Genomic DNA, 18,676 nt, shown 5'->3' on the forward strand with positions numbered 1-18,676 from the left:
TTTATGTTTTGTTCGAAAATGTGCATATTTGAGGTATAAATCATAGTTTTACATTGCAGCCACCATCAAAAATAGCAGCAAAGCAGCCAGAATAATTACAGAGAGCAACGTGAAATACATAAATACTCATCATAAAACATTTATGAAAAATACATGGTGTACATCAAATGAAAGATAAACATCTTGTGAATCCAGACAATATTTCAGTTTTTTCTGAAGTGTTTTACAGCGAAAACACAATATAGCGTTATATTAGCTTACTACAATAGCTAACACACAACAGCATTGCTTCAAGGCAAACGGTACCGATAGCACAGTTCGACAGATATATGAAATAGCATCCCAAAGTGGGTCCTACTTTTGGTGGTCTTCCATCAGAATGTTGTACAAGGAGTCCTTTGTCCAGAACCGTCGTTGTTTGGAATAAGAACGACTTCTTTCCCTCTTGAATTAGCAAGCGCACTGGCCAAGTGGTGCTAAGCTCTCCTTCGTGAACAAAGTCAAACAACGCAACACGCCTAACGCCCTGAATACATTTCAATAATCTAATAAACCTATATTGATTAAACATACTTTACGATGATATTGTGACATGTATCAAATAAAATCAAAGCCGGAGATAGTATTCGCCTATAACGACGGTTTTCCAGAAGGCGATTCCAGGTTCAACTTCGCGCTTTCGAAAATACAGGAAACGGCGGACCAGTCATTCCAAGAGGATTTATTCCACTTCAGAGCAAGATAATCCACTCATTTCTTCTCTCACTTCCGCTTGACATCTAGGGGAAGGTGTATGACGTGTATGCATATCAATACGTGTCATGCCCATTTATAGGCAAGCTCTTGAACAGAGACCTCCGATTTCAGAAACTCACTTCCTGTCAGGAAGTGGGCTGCAGAAGGAGTTCTGTTTCACTCAGAGAAATAATTCAAACGGTTTTAGAAACTAGAGAGTGTTTTCTATCCAATAGTAATAATAATATGCATATTGTACGAGCAAGAATTGAGTACGAGGTCGTTTGAAATGGGCACATTTTTCCAAGTTAGTCAATACGCCCCCTGCAGCCATAAGAAGTTAAGCGACGTCTGTGTCTTGAGTGTCCAAGAACGGTTTAGTTTTTTGTGTTCTGACTTGTAAAGCAGAATGAATAAAAAAGTAATGTTAACATTATCAGTAATTACCAGGAAACTCTATAATATTTGTTTTAAAATCACACCAAGATTGTTAAAACTGGCCTTAGGTTATTGAGCGATCTGATTAGGATTTACCCTCGTAGCAAGGCCTATTTATCATGTGGAGGTTTCATTCAGGTCTCTTTTTTTTAAAAACACACTGTCTTTGGCAGGAGAAAGACCAGACTCAGAGGAACCAGAGCCAGGGACGTCCAAACCAACAAGAAGACACCAGTGTTCCCACTGTGTAAAGTGGTTTAACAAGTTAGGGAACCTGAAACAACATGAGAGAATACACACCGGGGAGAAGCCTTACCATTGCTCCCAATGTGGAATGAGTTTCAACCAGCCGGGGGAGCTGAAATTGCATGAGAGAATACACACAGGGGAGAAGCCTTACCATTGCTCCCAATGTGGAAAGTGTTTCAACCGGCCGGGGGTTCTGAAACAGCATGAGAGAATACACACAGGGGAGAAGCCTTACCACTGCTCCCAGTGTGGGAAGAGTTTTAGCAATTTTGGGAGCCTGAAAAGACATGAGAGAATACACACAGGGGAGAAGCCTTACCATTGCTCCCAGTGTGGAAGGAGTTTTGGCCATAAAGGAAACCTGAAAAAACATGAGCGAATGCACACAGGGGAGAAGCCTTACCACTGCCCCCAGTGTGGAAAGTGTTTCAACCGGCCGGGGGATCTGGAACGGCATGAGAGAATACACACGGGGGAGAAGCCTTACCATTGCTCCCAATGTGGAAAGGGTTTCGACCGGCCGAGGGATCTGGAACGGCATGAGAGAATACACTCAGGGGAGAAGCCTTACCACTGCTCCCAGTGTGGAAAGCATTTTAACCAGAAAGGACACCTGAACAAACATGAGAGAATACACACAGGGAGAAGCCTTACCACTGCTCCCAATGTGGATGGAGTTTCAACCATCCGGGGGAGCTGAAACGGCATGAGAGAATACACACAGGGGTCTTGCTGTCTTATATTGTTGACTGATAATGATTACCTGTTTTTACCATATGAACTTGAATTGTACAAAGTATACTAAAACATATATTTGTATGTTTTTATTAGAAAACATGAATTGAATATGGAGTATGTCAGTTTGAATATAGAGTAGGTCAGATTCCATGTGTTTAAATGGTCCTTTTTTAAACTCTGTGTTTGTGTTTATCTGGGTGTCTTTCCTCAAGCACTACAGATATAAAGTGATATTTGGATGTGATGCATTTGTTCCGTTGTTTACATTTGCAATGTTGGCCCACTGATGATTTAATGAAATGAAAATGTTCACAGACTCTGTAATGCAAAATGTTAATTGTATGTGTCCACATATCTGAGTATGTGACTTGTGGCGGATGAATCAGAATTAGTTGGGTAACATAGATAATTAAGATTTCTTATCTGCATAATATGCTCATGTGATATACTTGTTATTAGAATGTATCCCTTCGGACTCTGGTGTTGGCAGTTGCACTTCTTCCCTCAGCTGGGGCTCAGTCACCTGGGGCCCAGAGAGGGGAGAGGTCAGGCTTGTCTTTCACATGTCCCTGGTGCTATGCAGAATATCAGGAAGGGAAGAGGACAGGAGGGAACATTGTCTTCATATGTGAATGTATCTGTTAAACTATGTGAAGGGATGGTGTGATTAATGGGGAACCAATTACTGGTTTCCACAATGTCTGTGCGCAAGTCACTGCCTCCTTTGGCATTGGGGGGAGGTGTATGGCAGTGTCTGGAACCATTGTATGGCCTCTCCGATGTTGCACTTATCCTGGGATAGTGTATGACCTAGAGGCTCACTCCCCTCATTGAGCTTGTCCAGGAGTGGGGTCAAGAAGGGGTTTTACTTGAGATGGGAGTATTTAGAGTTGACAATTGAGTTATTGGATGAGTTGGTGTTTTTGTGCTATGAAGTACCAGGAACGAGATTAGAACCTCGTTTTAGGGACCAAACTGAATGATAAATTATAGCGAATGCTATCTGGCTACGGGATACTCCTTTCTCATTATAAAGTCTCACTTTGTAAACTGTTCCTAATATATGTGGTTTATGTCGACTAGGGGGTGGATCTTTGCTATAAAAGATCTCAGTAGCCATTGTGTTGCCACTCAACGGTTCATTAGAAATAGTGAATTGTTGAAAGTCATTGCAAAGATCTGATTATTAAAGATGTAGTTTAAGTATAACTCTGGTGTGTGAAGCTTGTCTCTCCTCATTTGGTAATACAGAAATTAACCACCACAGACTAACCTTGTGAAACTGTCCTATTATAATCTCCTGTTCTTGGACATAACTGAGTATGTGACTAACCTTGTGTATCATCCAGTGTTGCAAACCAGCTGCACCTGTGTCCTTGTATGAATAAAGTCCCTCCCAGGAACAGGAAACTATAAAGATATGTGCTCATCACCCAATGCTGCAGGAATTCAGACTGTCTACACTGCGCTGTGTAACTGTTATTCTCTCTGAGCTCAGAAATAAAGAATCTTGGTTTGACTTGGACTCCAGCAGATCCTTATTTTATAATATCCACCACAACTCTCCCACGGATTGCTGTTTATCATTGTCTCAATGAAGAATTCTTTGTTTTACTTTCCTGGGGTCATTTACAAGCCTCCCACTGGTTGAATAAACGTTGTTTCCATGTCATTTCAACAAACAAATCTATGTGATGTTTGATTAATGTGGAAAACTGATTGGATTTGGAAAAAGCCATGAACATCAGGTATTTTTTATTTTTCACCAAACTGGCAACCTAAATCCAATGACAGGCAACATTTTGTGTAGTAGTAGGACTGCTGCTTCCTATTTGACTGGTAATAGGACTTCACTGCTACCTCCTACCTGACTGGTAATAGGACTTCACTGCTACTTCCTACCTGACTGGTAATAGGACTTCACTGCTACTTCCTATCTGACTGGTAGTAGGACTTCACTGCTACTTCCTATCTGCCCGGTAGTAGGACTTCTATAGGAATGAAGATATAAGATAGCATAACGTCTTGTAGGCAGTATAGCATAACTTCCTGTAGGCAGTGTAGCATAACTTCCTGTAGGCAGTATAGCATAACTTCCTGTAGGCAGTGTAGCATAACTTCCTGTAGGCAGTGTAGCATAACTTCATGTGAAAGTAGTGACATGGAATGAAAAGGTGTGGTATTTACTTCTGAGTTTGTCCAATGTATATTGTGTGATCAAAATCTACTATAAAATGATAGTTTTCTTAGTTTACCAAACTGAATTGCTAATCAACATTCCCAGCATGAACAGCAGCCTCGGAAACAAATTCGTATTTACAATGACAGCATGGCAAAATGCCTCCTGTGGGGCAGTAAAAACAGCTCTGGTTATTTTGAAAATACTTTGTATTAAGTTGTTAGCAAGAATAAACAATGTAATTAACATTTGCCCAAACTGCGTCACCCAAACTAGTCAGCAGATGATTCTTTCAAGTTGTTTCTTGCGTGACGTATAATCTAGTCGACGCGACCGTTCGACACAAGGCTACTGATTCAGACAGATCGGCAGCTTACTAGCCAACGTTCTATAATGAAAACAGGTACATTCTGAAAGATTTTGATGTGATAACAAAAATGTTATTCACGTCTGAATTCAGGATAATACTGTTTGTTTTATTTGACTTAAATGTTATTATTTATGTATCATACTATGCGAATACACGACCAAGCAATGCAAGTAGATATTTGGAATTAACCCCAAAGAAGGTTTTGATCAATAATTTATTAAGAAAACCAGTAGTCATGATCAGACTATGCTTCCTATTCAGGCATCATATAATGCACAGCCACATGCAAATACATCAACTCCACCAATAAAATATTGAAAACTTTAACATGACTACTGGTGATGTCATTATTTTCATCACCATCCATCAATGGTTAAATTACATTATTATTCTTTGTACATGGTGTGCCCGCCTCCTGAGTCTGACTAGAAATCCACTCGGAATACCTCTTCTCTGCCGTCGGCGACGAGCCCTGGGGGGTACGAACAAAGGATCACATTCTGGAAAGTCGTATTCCTGGTCGTAATGCTGGTGAGTTACCGCCGCTCTGATATCCAAATGTTATTTCCACTGTATGTAATAACACAACAAACGTCCTGGGCTAATAGAAATAACAAAACACTGCAAAGTTGCTGAGGAGCCAGAAGCAGAGTTTAGAACATGTCTCTTGGGAATATTTTAACTTGGCACATACAGTATTCAGACCCCTTGACCTTTCACCTTACAGCCTTATTCTAAAATGGATTAAATCTTTTTTTCCCTACACACAATACCCCATAATGACGGAGTGAAAACAGGTTTGAATTTATTTGCAATTTTTGTGGTGTTGTGAACAATTATAAATGTACACTGACACATCGCGACCCACCATTAACAGGGTCGCGACCCATACTTTACGAAAGGCGGTTGTAGGGTCATACCCAAGACTCGAAGCTGTAATCGCTGCCTAGGGTGCTTCAACAAAGTACTGAGTAAAGGGTCTGAATACTTACGTAAATGTGATATTTCAACAACAAAAAAATGTTATGTTAACCTGTTTTTACTTCGTCATTATTGGGTATTGTGTAGATTGATGATTAAAAATATATATATTTTAGAATAAGGCTGCCACATAACAAAATGTGGAAAAGGTCAAGGGGCCTGAATACTTCCGAAGGCATTGTATTTGCACCCTCAGTGAACTAATTCTAAAAAAGACTAAAATCCAATTTATGCTTTATCCAAAAATGTGGTCTCAGCCTCCAGAGGCCAACTGGAGCTCCGTACTGCACCGCCAAGCGCCTCCCAAATGTTGTACCAATGAGGACAGCTCTGTATAGCTTCTCATTGACATGATTGGTCAATGCGGCAACTTCAGGAGAGTAATGGCACAATCTGCGAAAGCCAGCAGGAGAGGGAGGAGAATGGTTGGGTCAGGTTAAAACCTCGTCCGGATAGGACCCTTCATCTCAATTTCCACCTAAAATTACCCAAATCTAACTGCCTGTAGCTCAGGACCTGAAGCAAGGATATGCATATTCTATACTATTTGAAAGTAAACACTGAAGTTTGTGGAGATGTGATATTAATGTAGGAGAATATAACACAGCTGGTAAAAGATAAAAACATGTTTTAAATTTTTATTTGATAATCTTTGAAATGCAAAAGAAAGGACATACATTGATATAGGACGCTGGGGGTCATTTATATGTTGTCCACAACAGGGCAACAGTACATGTGCAAAGTCAGACTGATAACGTCAAGAATGAGCGAGTTACATGCCATTTAGTATGAAGTCACCCAGGTGTCCCACACCAGTTGCCCAAATGGCCAAATTGATTTTTTTCAAGAAAATAACTACATAGAAAATACAAAAATGCTTAGTCTCCACACTCCCAGGAATGTCATAAATGATGGATCATTAGCTTCCCTACATAAAAGGTACTAACGGGAAATGTGACAAGAATGCTGATCCAATATCTCCAAACACAGAAGTGAAACATTTAAGGGCCAAGTTAGCAGCCCAGGGATCCAATGTCACTGTTGAACAACACCACAAACCACACAAAGTAAAAAATAAAATAAAACAACTTTAGAATGACAGTATTTGGAAGATCCTCAGTCCTCTACACAATATTATGCTGCTTATGCCAAGTCCCATAGCAGTCTCTTTCTGCTGTAAAGCAGAGGCAAACCGAACAAGTCGTGCAGGTGATGGGGGACTTCATGTGACAAAGAACACAACGACGCCTCCATGCTGTGGCCTTTTGGCCCCGAGGCACATTCATGCCTGCAGTTATGAATTCGGGCATGTGAACACCACTGGTGGCAGGAGCAGAAGGGACAGAGGTAGAGGGGGCAGAAGGTGCTGCAGTGGACTTTGTGCCGTAGCCAGCAAGCTCCTGGATGAGCAGCTTTCTGAAGGCTAGCTGTGTCATGGGGGTCTGTCCACAGCTCTTAGCCATTTCCTTATGAAGGATGAATGCATTCACCACAGCAATGTCAATGAAATGATAAAACAATGTCTTGTACCAATTCATTGTCTTGTGGAGAACATTGTAGTCGCCTATCAGAGTGTCTGACAGGTCCACACCTCCCAAGCTCTTGTTGTAATCCTTCACAGCAGCAGGAATGGGAACATTTTTAGTGGTCTGTTCCCCATTAGCGTGCTTCACACGCCTGACGACGTGATCGCCACTGTACGGTTTGTGGATACTGGAGCACATGACCACCTCTCTGGTATCCATCCACTTCACAAAGAGCAGGTCATCTTTACGAATCCATCGCATGATACCCCTATCAGCCCGCTTAGGCATGTCGTTGACTTTTGTTTTGGGAAAACCCACTCTGTTGGGACGAATGGTGCCACAAGCCCACACATTCAGCTTCCTCAGGTCTGTGAACAGGGTAGGGCTTGTGTAGAAGTTGTCCACAAACAGTTTGTAGCCCGTCCCCAGCAGTTGAAAATCTAATAATTCCATAACGGAATCATAACTAAGTCCCTTACCGGTGGCTGGGATGGATTTCCCCTCGTAAACAAAAACATTCCAAGTGTAGGCACACACAGAATCGTCCAAAACAAACAGTTTGTACCCCCCTTTTGTTGGCTTGTTACTCATATATTGTTTGAGGCCAATTCCAGCCTTTGAGGCTACCATCCTCTCATCTATGGACAGGTTCTGGTTGGGTTGAAAATGGGTCTTGCAAGCCTCAACCATGCTGGGGTAGAGAGGTTTGATTTTGCAGAGCCTATCAAAGCTTGCTGTGCCTCTCTTCTTGTCATTGTCCTCATCAACTTGTGGGTCACTGATATGAAGCGCCTGCGAGATAGTCAGAAACCTTTTAGAAGACATGACAGTGGAGGAGAAAGGCAGTTGGTAGAGTGTTGACGTTCTCCAGTAGTCCTTGAGGTTTTTACACTTCACAAACCCCATGTAAATAACCAGTGAGATGTAACAGTACAGGTCTTGGACGGAAATGGGGTTCCATGCCTCTTTCTTGCCTGCTTGTGTCTTAGCCCCATACTTGTTGGTGTTAGAAACCAGCGAATCAAGAACTGACAAGGAGAAAAACACCTGGAAAAGATGAAGGGGGCTGTACTTTGCAGTCTTGTCCAGCTGAGGTCCTGGCTGCCTTTTCGGTCTAAATGTTGGTGGAAGTGGCTCCACATCATCTTCTAGCACAGTGTGCCAGCGGTCCTCTGCCTCGGTGGTAGTTGACGCTGGTGCACTAGTCCTCCTCCGCTTCTGGGCTGGCCTCTTCACACCTCTAGATGGCCGGGCGGGGCAAGGTGTGGAGCAGGAGACAGCAGGGGTCCGGCTGGATGAACCAGCTTCAGCGTCTGAATTAGTGAGGGATGGACACCTTGACATTGTGGGTTCCCATTGTTCATCCGAGTCCCTGGCACTGTGTAAGAAAAAACACATCAGTAAGAATACTTCTACAGATGAGCCCTGTATCGACACGTAAAATAAACAGATGTCTATTATATAGAGTAGAGGGAACATAATCACAGCGGTGAAGTGTGTGTTTATCAATGGTGAATAAGGCTGGTCAGGGGAGAACGGCTCATAGTGGTGGCCGCGGTGGGGTGAGTGGAATGGTATCAAGCAACATGGTCTGTTTGGTGCTGTTCCATTCTCCTCCATTCCGGCCATTGTTGTGGGCCGCCCTCCCCTCAACAGCCTCCAATGGCTATTTATATAACAATGGAATGGAGTGAATGGAACAGCACCAAACAGACCATGTTGCTTGATGTGGAACCTTGGGGCGATAAGGTAGCCTAGTGGTTAGAGCGTTGGGCCACTAACCCAAAGGTTGGTGGATCGAGTCCCAGAGCTGACAAGGTAAAAATATGTCATTCTGCCCCTGAACAAGGCAGTTAACTTCTCTTGGGTAGGGGGCAGCATTCCGAATTTTGGATAAAAAGCATGCCCAAATTAAACTGCATGCTACTCATCCCCAGAAGATAATATATGATTATGACATATTTGGATAGAAAACACTCTGAAGTTTCTAAAACTGTTTGAATCATGTCTGTAAGTATAACACAACTTATTTAGCAGGCGAAACCCTGAGGACAAACCATTCAGATTTTTTTATTTTGGTCACACTCTTTTCAATGAGGTTTCATTGGGAAACCAGATTTAAGGGACCTTCTTGCAGTTCCTACCGCTTCCACTGGATGTCAACAGTTTTTAGAAATTGGTTGAGGTTATTCACTTGTGTAATGAAGAAGTACGGCCATCTTGAAGGAGGGTCACTCGAAGTGTCCTGTTTGTTAGAAGCGCGTGACCAGAAAGCTAGCTACAGTTGGTTTTAATCCTGTATTGAACACAGATCATCCCGTCTTCAATTTTATCGATTATTTACGTTAAAAAATACCTAAAGTTGTATTACAAAAGTAGTTTGAAATATTTTGGCAAAGTTTACAGGTAACTTTTGAGATACTTTGTAGTCACGTTGCGCAAGTTGGAACCAGTGTTTTTATGGATCAAACGTGCCAAATAAATGGACATTATGGATATATATAGACGGAATTAATCGAACAAAAGGACCATTTGTAATGTTTATGGGACATATTGGAGTGCCAACAACAGAAGCTCGTCAAAGGCAAGGCATGAATTATATTTTTATTTCTGCATTTTGTGTCGCGCCTGCAGGGTTGAAATATGCTTCTCTCTCTTTGTTTACTATGGTGCTATCCTCAGATAATAGCATTGTTTGCTATCGCCGAAAAGCCTATTTGAATTCTGACATGTTGGCTGGATTCACAACCAGTGTAGCTTTAAATTGGTAACTTTCATGTGTGATTTAACCTGTTTGGGATAGCCCCCCTTTTTCTCAATTTCCGCCTGAAAACATACCCTAATCTAACTGCTTGTAGCTCAGGCCTAGAAGGAAGGATATGCATATTCTTGGTATCATTTGAAAGGAAACATTCTGAAGTTTGTGTAAATGTGAATTGAATGTAGGAGAATATAACACAATAGATCTGGTAGAAGAAAATACAAGGAAATCAACAGACGTTTTTTGTTCTTTTACTGTTGTTGCATCTTTAAAAATCAACAAGAAAGGCCAAACATTCAGTTATGATACTGGGGATCATTTCAAATGAGAACATAGGTAGGCAACAGTATTTTACCAAAGTTTCAGATGGATACATTCAGGAATGAGTGAGGTACATGCCATTGAGCATGAAGTCAACCAGGTGTCCCTCACAAGTTTCCCAAATGTACCCAAGTGGCCGAATTGGTACAATGATACAATGATACAAAACCTATATACAAAATACAAAACAATTATTCTAACATACCCCAAAAAATATATATTTGAAAAATTCAAGAAGAAAAAATGAATATTTCAAAAAAATAAAAAAATAACAAGGGGAACTATTTACACTTCAAATGTTCAATCATGTGAAGACTCTCTGTCCTCTAAACAATGTTGCGCTCCTGATGCCATATCCCATAGCAGTCTCTCTCTGGTGTGAAACAGAGGGTCACAGCACAGGTGGTGCAGGTGACAGGGGACTTCTTGTGGCACAGGGCACAACGAAGCCGCCCTACTGTGCCCCTTTTCCCCCGAGGCACATCCCTGCCTGCAATGATGAATTTCAGCATGTGCGTACCGCTGGTTGGAGCAGAAGGGACAGAGGTAGAGGGGACAGAAGGTGCTACAGTGTTCTTGCTGTAGTTAGCAAGCTCCTGGATGAGCTGCTCCCTAAAGGCTAGCTGTGAGATGGGGGGCTGTCCACAGTTCTTGGCCATTTCCTTCTGGAGGATGAAGGAATTCACCACAGCAAGGTCAATAAAATGATAGAACAGCGTTTTGTACTATTTCATGGTTTTGTGAAGGACATTATAATATCCTATCAGTGCATCCGATAGGTCTACACCCCCCATGCTCTTGTTGTAATCCCTCACAGCATCTGGAATGGGGACATTTCTGGCAGTCCAAGCGCCTGTAGGACCTTTCAAACGTCGAACAACGTGATCCCCACCGAACGACTTGTGAATAGTGGAGCACATGACTACCTCTCGAGTGTCCATCCACTTCACAAACAGCAAACCATCTTCACGGATCCATCTCATGGTACCCCGCTCAGCCCGCTTAGGCATGTCGTTTACCCTGGTGTTTGGAAAACCCACTCGGTTGGTCCGAATGGTGCCACAGGCCCACATCTCCAGCTTCCTCAGGTCTGTGAACAGGGTAGGGATTGTGTAGAAGTTGTCTACAAATAGTTTGTAGCCCTTTCCCAGCAGCTGGAAATCTAATAACTGCATCACAGAATCATAACTGAGTCCCTTACCGCTCGCACAAGTGTTCTTCCCCTCATAGACAAAAAAATTGCACGTGTATGCACATGCAGAATCGGCCAAAACAAACAGCTTGTAACCCCATTGTGTGGGTTTGTTGCGCATGTACTGTTTTAGGCCAATTCTGGCCTTTGAGGCTACCATTCTCTCATCTATGGAAAGGTTCTGGGCGGGCTGAAAATATGTCTTGCATGCCTCAACGATATCATGGTAGAGAGGTTTAATCTTGCATAGTTTGTCAAAGCCTGCTGTGCCTCGTTTCGCCTCGTTGTCCTTATCAACCTCTGGGTCACTAATGTGAAGTGCCCGTGAAATTGTCAGAAACCTCTTACAAGACATGACCGTTGAGGGGAAAGGCAGTTGATAGAGTGGTGCAGTTTTCCAGTAGTGTTTGAGGGTTTTCAACTTCACCAGCCCCATGTAAATGACCATAGACAGGTAGCAAAACAGATCTGAAATGGAAATGTCCTTCCATGCCTCTGTCTTGCCTTCCTGCTTCTTAGCCCCATATTTATTAGTGTTCATCACCAGGGTATCAACAACTGCCGAGGTGAAGAACAACTGGAAAAGTTGCATGGGGCTGTATTTAGAAGTTGGGTCCAATTGAGGGCCTACTGGGCGTTTTGGGCGGAAAAGTGGAGATGGTGGGGCCACATCCTCCTCAAGAACAGAGTGCCAACGGTCCTCCTCCGCTCTGGCAGGTTCCACGCTGGACGGTTCCACGCTGCCCTTCCTCCGCTTCTTTGCCGCCGGCTTACCACCCCTTGATGGCCGGGCGGGGGTAGCAGGGGTCCAGCTGGATGGACCAGCTTCAGTGGGGGATTTTCTCCTTGGCTCACAATCAGAATCGCTGGGACTGTGAAATAAAGACAGACACATATTATATATACACAATTTGTGACCATGGTGAGGTTTTGTCCATTTCATTTTAGATATAAAATACATGGAAACAATTAGGTAATAATTATACAGACACATATTATAGAAGCACAATTTGTGACCATGGTGAGGTTTTGTCCAGACACACAGACATACACCCACAATGTAGAGCAATATGTACTTTCTACATTTCAATATACTTGTGTACTTTTATATTTCATGTCCTAGTCATATTTTTATATAAGGCAAATAAAATACAATATCTCAAACAACTCAAATGAATTATATTTGATATTACTAATTTCAAACAACGTTACTCACCGATCCAAAACTGCGTTTTCACCGTGGAGGAACATGTCTTCAAATTCTGAATCCACGGATTCAATCTCACTGGATTCATTTAGATGTTCACTATCACTAGATCTCTCTATTTCATCAATTATATCGTGCATATCTGTGTACCTGGTCTTGGTCTTTGATTTTGCTGATTTATTAGCCATTATTAACTTGAAAATGCTCAGAAAAAAATGTTTGCGGTGCGTAAAACGGCAGGGATCCTTCTGGTAGAATTTTCAATGGAGAATAGCTGTGTGTACGCATGGCTTTACAACGAAGCCTATTATTTCCGGGTAGAACCATTATGCCCATGTACCTCTGTTCATTGGCTATCTATCCAGCTAGATTTCAAGAAGATCAGTGGCCATTGGTCCGAAATACAGTCAATCAACGAAGGACAGGTCATTCGATTGGCGCGTCAGGAGGTCGTTGTTTGGTCTGTTCAAATCATTTTTTTTCCGGTCAATATGTCCCGGGAAAAGAACCATGAAGTTTGGTTGTTTTACTAACAAACAGAGGATTGTAATGAAACCGAACTTGACTTGATAAACGTCCCTTTAGAGGAATTACAATGAATGTTACGTCCAAAGTTGAAGGACCCTGAATTTTCCACACAAGCCGTTCACAAAATGTTTCGTGTTGGGCTATAAAAATGGATTATATCGAACAAAAAGCCACTTGATTGTTTCGTCGTGACCTTTAGGATTGCCAAAAGAAGAAAATTCCCTCAGATAATTGATGATTTTTATTGCTATTTCTGACTTTCGTGACTAATGTACTTGTAACTGTACCTAATGTGTTGTTTACTGATCGATAATCGCTTTTGCAGTGAAGCTTTTCGAAATCGGACATATTGGCTAGATTAACAAGAGGTATAGCTTTGATATGGTGTATAACACTTCTGATTTAATTTACATTTACATCCAGAGCGACTTACAAATTGGATTGAAGCTAAATATTTATAATTACGACATTTCGCCATTTTTTTTTTTTTTGTGAAACGTGCCGCTAGCGGCACCCCAATCCTAGACAGGTTAATGAAAGTTAGATTTTTATACAAATTTTTATAGTAATTCATTTGAATTTGGCGCTCTGCATTTTCTCTGGCTTTTGGCCAAGTGAGACAGTAACGTCCCGCCTAAACTCATATTTTTGGATATAAATATGAACTTTACCGAACAAAACATACATGTATTGTGTAACATGAAGTCCTATGAGTGTCATCTGATGAAGCTCATCAAAGGTTAGTGATTCATTTTACCTCCATTTCTGCTTTTTGTTACTCCTCTCTTTGGCTGGAAAAATGGCTGAATTTTTCTGTGACTTGGCTCTAACCTAACATAATCGTTTGGTGTGCTTTCGTCATAAAACCTTTTTGAAATCGGACATTTTGGCTGGATTTACAACAGGTGTATCTTTAAAATGGTGTGAAATACTTGTATGTTTGAGGAATTTAAATTATGGGATTTCTGTTTTGAATTTGGCGCCCGGCAGTTTCACTGGCTGTTGACGAGGTGGGACGCTACCGTCCCACATACCCTAGTGAGGTTAACAAGAAATTTGTGGAGTGGTTGAAAAACGACTTATAATGACTCCAACCTAAGTGTATGTAAACTTTGACTGTGTGTGTATATATATATATATATATATATATATATATATATATATATATATATATATATATATATAATATCAAATGAATATGCGACCATTTAAACAACTGCATTAGTATGAGAAGCAAAAACCTTTTTTACTTACTGGTCTAAAAGTGGATCTTTTCCTTCCAAAAACATTTCTTCCGCAGTGGAATCATAACTGTGGTCACTCACAGAGTCCTCATCCATTCCTTCTGTGTCACTCCCCTGGTCAATTTCTGCAATAATATCATCAAAATGTTTATACTTGGACTGAGATTTAGCTTTTCCACTCTTAGTAGCCATGTTTAACTTTTTCAGATTTGAGAAGTTTGTAGAAGAGAAGGAACTGCTGTGAAACGTAAACTACAGTGCGTCCTGTTTCCTTTCACCAGAGAATGAACTCTGTTGTGCACAGCTCTAGCATGATGGCTGTTTGTCCTACAAACGGCATTCACATACTGCTGGAAAGCCCAGCTCATTGGCTATCTAGCTAGGTTTCAAAACGATAGGTGGTCATTGGACCAAGACCCTTCATGGGCTAATTCAGGTGTTGTATAGCCAATACATCATGTAGAATGATGAAACAAGTTTGGTTGCCTTCTAGAGTGTCTGAAGATTGCACAGAAACCAAACAAGACCATGTTAAACAATGTTAGATTTTTAACAAAATGAGATTTCATAAAATTGTTTTGTTGCAAGTTGAGTCGGAATTCATGCAGAATGCTGTTTACAACATGGATGGTGTGAGGATATACAATACCATTCAAGAGTTCGGGGTCACTTAGAAATGTCCTTGTTTTTGAAAAAAAAAAGCCATTTTTTTGTCCATTTAAAATAACATCAAATTGATCATAAACACAGTGTAGACATTGTTAATGTTGTAAATGACTATTGTAGCTGGAAATGGCTGATTATCTACATAGGCGTACAGAGGCCCATTATCAGCAACCATCACTCCTGTGTTCCAATGGCACGTTGTGTTACCTAATCCAAGTTTATAATTTTAAAAGGCTAATTGATCCATTTTGAGCCTGTAATCAAACCCACAAATGCTGATGCTCCAGACACTCAACTGTTCTAAAGAAGGCCAGTTTTATTGCTTCTTTAAATCAGCATAACAGTTTTCAGCGGTGCTAAGATAATTGCAAAAGGGTTTTCTAATGATCAATTAGCCTTTTAAATTATAAACTTGTATTAGGTAACACAACGTGCCATTGGAACACAGGAGTGATGGTTGCTGATAATGGGCCTCTGTACGCCTATATAGATATTCCATAAAACAATCTGCCATTTCCACCTACAACAGTCATTTACAACATTAACCATGTTTACACTGTATTTCTGATCAATTTGATGTTATTTTATTGGACATTTTTTTATTTTCTTTCAAAAACAAGGACATTTCTAATTGACCCCAAACTTTTCAACGGTAGTGTATATATAGAAATACACGTTTAAAATGTGTACCAATTGATTGGTTGAAAGAACAGGTGACTAAGTCAAACAAGATGTTTATTAGTCTGTGACAGCCCTACTAGTAAAAGATACCAGTCCATCTTCATGTCAACTAACAGAACTATGCTGGTTGTCCTGGTAACAGATACCAGTGGGCAGATCTATTGTATTTGTTCAAACTAAACTACAGCACTTACTTTGACGTGTCAAATCTGATCCTTTTTTCTCTTCTCCTACTCTCACAGTTCCACTCAGCCCCATTGTTTTCCTGCAGTCCACCAGCAGCACAGACAACCTCTTCATACCCAGCAGTGAGGCGCTACCGGGAGAGGCACAACATGGGGACTCCGGGAGGGTGGAATGGCTAGCGTTGTCCTGGTAACCATAAAGAGGGGACAGACACATATAATTATGGATGCTTATGTCACTGTTGACAAAGTGCTTTACAGAAATCCAGCCCAGACCCCGATAGAGCAAACTGTATACTAGACCAAACCAAGCTGTACCATCTGGTGTTCTGATCTGGAGAGACTCTTCTCTTCCTCGTCAGCATCAGGATGTTGTTGAGGCTCCCCAGAGGATCCACGATAGTCACGTCTCTCTCCTGTGCGAACGAGAACAGCAAACAGATGGTACACTTATGACCATCTATTACAATCAAGAGGCATGAATATGTCTAAAATGTCCTTTTTCATCATGATTTTGTCAAATATTGTTTGTGTTGCAAATGCATAGGGTCAATTCCAAAAAATGGGTGCCTTTTACATCCCTTTGATATTTTAAGTATATTTTTAAAAGCCTGTTATATTAGATGAGGTGAACTTTAATGTAGACCACATGGAGAATGAGAATTCAATAATCAAAGTCCCAAAAACATATGTACCAATGGCAGATTGTCCCTTAAACAATTCCCACAGTACTGAACAACATATTCAAGTGTAGAACTGAAGTAGAATGCCCCGTTAAAACAACACATTATTTCAAGAACTGCATAGTGCCCCCGTTTTTAAGACAGTACTCACTGGTTGTAATCTGATCTTCAGCCTCCTCCTTTTTCACTCCCAAAACGTCTTCCTCCTCTTTTATTGAGACAGCCTCCTCTTCCTCTTTTACTCTAAAAGGTTCTTCCTCTTCTTTCAATGTTACGGCATCTTCCTCCTTTTTGATTCTGAAAGTTACTACCTCCTCCTCTTCCACTCCGACAACCTCTTTCCCATCTTCCTCTTTCACTGTAACATCCTCCTCTTCTTCTTTCAATGTGATAGTTTCCTCTTCATCCTTTTTCATCCTGAAAGCTTCTTCCTCTCCTTTCATCAGAGCTTCTTCCTCCGTCGAGCTAGGTGAACTCATGCTCCGGTCGATTAGCCTAGTGCATTATCAATTTACCAAATTTGCTAATTTAACAAGCAAATTACATTTAAATTAACTAGTAGATAAGTAAACAGAATTATATTCAAAACACTAAGAGTAATATACACAAGATTGGTCTAAAGCGCTTCAATGTTTCGGTTTTAGGTTCGCTAGCAAATCACCACGTTGGTTGAATCAGAAGCCTTTTGTCGCTGTTGAAGAAGCCTCCAGTTCCGTCCACTAGAGTGTACGTCACGCAAGCAGCATCACCTGAAAGACTCAAAACGCCATCTGCTGACTGGAGTGGGTAACGCAGATTGGAAAATATGAATTACAATGTTTATTCTTGCAAGCAATGTCATGAGAGCTAATAAAATTTAAAAAAACAGATGTTATGTTTTCTCTTACTTCTTACAGCCAATACTTTCCTCCAGGGCTGACCTGCCCATTAGGTAGGATTAGGTGACAGATTAAAGAGTTTTCATTTTTATGTCATAGTTATTCTGAACCCACTGCCTGCAAGTCGTCTAAATTAGCCTAAGTGATTTGTATTTTCCTTTAACTTTCTGAAGAGGAAACAGCACTGAAATCCCCCTGTCTGAGTGCATTTGTCTACCACTATGTTTAGCTGTTAGCGATGATGCTAATGACAACCATCTTCTGGTTGATGAAAAAGCTTTCCCCAAAAACCTTGTCAATTAAATGTTAACTACAAAGTAGTCTATGCCTACCTGGCAGAATGATTTCATGATTATTTGCATCAATCCAGTTGTGATTTGTTCAGCAGACTCTGCAATCACATGTGTGCTACAGAGACACCACTAACCAAGCAAGGCTCTTGCTGGTGACACTTGAATTCAAGGGTATCTACACACAAAAATGAAAATTTCTTAGATTTTTCTCAGACTTCAAAAGTGGTCTCCTGATGTGGTTTAAGTATTGTTGTGGACTTGTTGTTGTTTTTCTATTAACAGTGTGATTTAGAGAGAAAAACAGAAAAACAGGGACAAATCTGAAACCTGGAAAAACTAAATGGAGAAAATGGAATTAGGTTAAAAAAAGAAAAGAAAATGGATTTGATAGGGCCCTAAATATTCTACTCAGTTTCTCTCATTACTGGATTATCTAGGGATAGTGTAGAGTAACAGCTGTATCCTGAAGTGACCTTTAACCTCCCTGCTCCTCAATACTTCTTCCACTGGATCAAAGCTTCAGCCAAGTAGGATACATGATAGTGGCAACACATGAACACAATTTTTTTACCGCATAGGTAGCTATCACAAAACCGACCAAATAGAGATATAATTAGTCACTAACCAAGAAACAACTTCATCAGATGACAGTCTTATAACATGTTATACAATACATTTATGTTTTGTTCGAAAATGTGCATATTTGAGGTATAAATCATAGTTTTACATTGCAGCTACTATCAAAAATATCACCAAAGCAGCCAGAATAATTACAGAGAGCAAAGGTGAAATACCTAAATACTCATCATAAAACATTTATG

General features: G+C 40.8%; 2 protein-coding genes across 3 annotated transcripts; one reads left to right on the forward strand and one right to left on the reverse strand.

Annotated features, from left to right (window-relative positions):
- Positions 1–1,269: 1,269 nt before the first annotated feature.
- On the forward strand, positions 1,270–3,679 carry LOC129849052 (gastrula zinc finger protein XlCGF9.1-like). The gene has a single exon (XM_055916116.1). The coding sequence runs from the start codon at positions 1,508–1,510 to the stop codon at positions 2,120–2,122; it is 615 nt and encodes a 204-aa protein (XP_055772091.1). The 5' UTR covers positions 1,270–1,507; the 3' UTR covers positions 2,123–3,679.
- Positions 3,680–6,334: 2,655 nt separating this feature from the next.
- On the reverse strand, positions 6,335–18,604 carry LOC129849051 (piggyBac transposable element-derived protein 4-like). 2 transcript variants are annotated; one of them, XM_055916114.1, is made up of 5 exons: positions 16,836–18,604; positions 16,320–16,417; positions 16,011–16,188; positions 14,480–14,594; positions 6,335–8,594 (listed from the first exon to the last, which is right to left on the reverse strand). In XM_055916114.1, the coding sequence occupies exons 1-5, from the start codon at positions 17,161–17,163 to the stop codon at positions 6,815–6,817; spliced, it is 2,499 nt and encodes an 832-aa protein (XP_055772089.1). In that variant the 5' UTR covers positions 17,164–18,604; the 3' UTR covers positions 6,335–6,814. The 2 variants fall into 2 exon arrangements, with proteins under 2 accessions (XP_055772089.1, XP_055772090.1); XM_055916115.1 differs by lacking the exon at positions 6,335–8,594 and adding an exon at positions 10,213–12,362 and having other exon boundaries at positions 16,836–18,603.
- Between the last annotated feature and the right edge of the window lie 72 nt (positions 18,605–18,676).

The sequence above is a fragment of the Salvelinus fontinalis genome, unplaced genomic scaffold (genome assembly GCF_029448725.1).
Source record: "Salvelinus fontinalis isolate EN_2023a unplaced genomic scaffold, ASM2944872v1 scaffold_1350, whole genome shotgun sequence".
In the NCBI taxonomy this organism is placed as follows: domain Eukaryota; kingdom Metazoa; phylum Chordata; class Actinopteri; order Salmoniformes; family Salmonidae; genus Salvelinus; species Salvelinus fontinalis.

What these genes read in the sequence shown, in the direction of transcription:
- LOC129849052 (XM_055916116.1), top strand. Translation starts at nt 1,508, where the DNA reads ATGAGTTTCAACCAGCCGGGGGAGCTGAAATTGCATGAGAGAATACAC.
- LOC129849051 (XM_055916114.1), bottom strand. Translation starts at nt 17,163, where the DNA reads ATGAGTTCACCTAGCTCGACGGAGGAAGAAGCTCTGATGAAAGGAGAG. An exon ending in TGAAGATCAGATTACAACCA is followed by an intron (nt 16,418 to 16,835) that starts GTGAGTACTGTC and finishes TCGTTCGCACAG; the next exon opens with GAGAGAGACGTGACTATCGT. An exon ending in CCAGATCAGAACACCAGATG is followed by an intron (nt 16,189 to 16,319) that starts GTACAGCTTGGT and finishes TATGGTTACCAG; the next exon opens with GACAACGCTAGCCATTCCAC.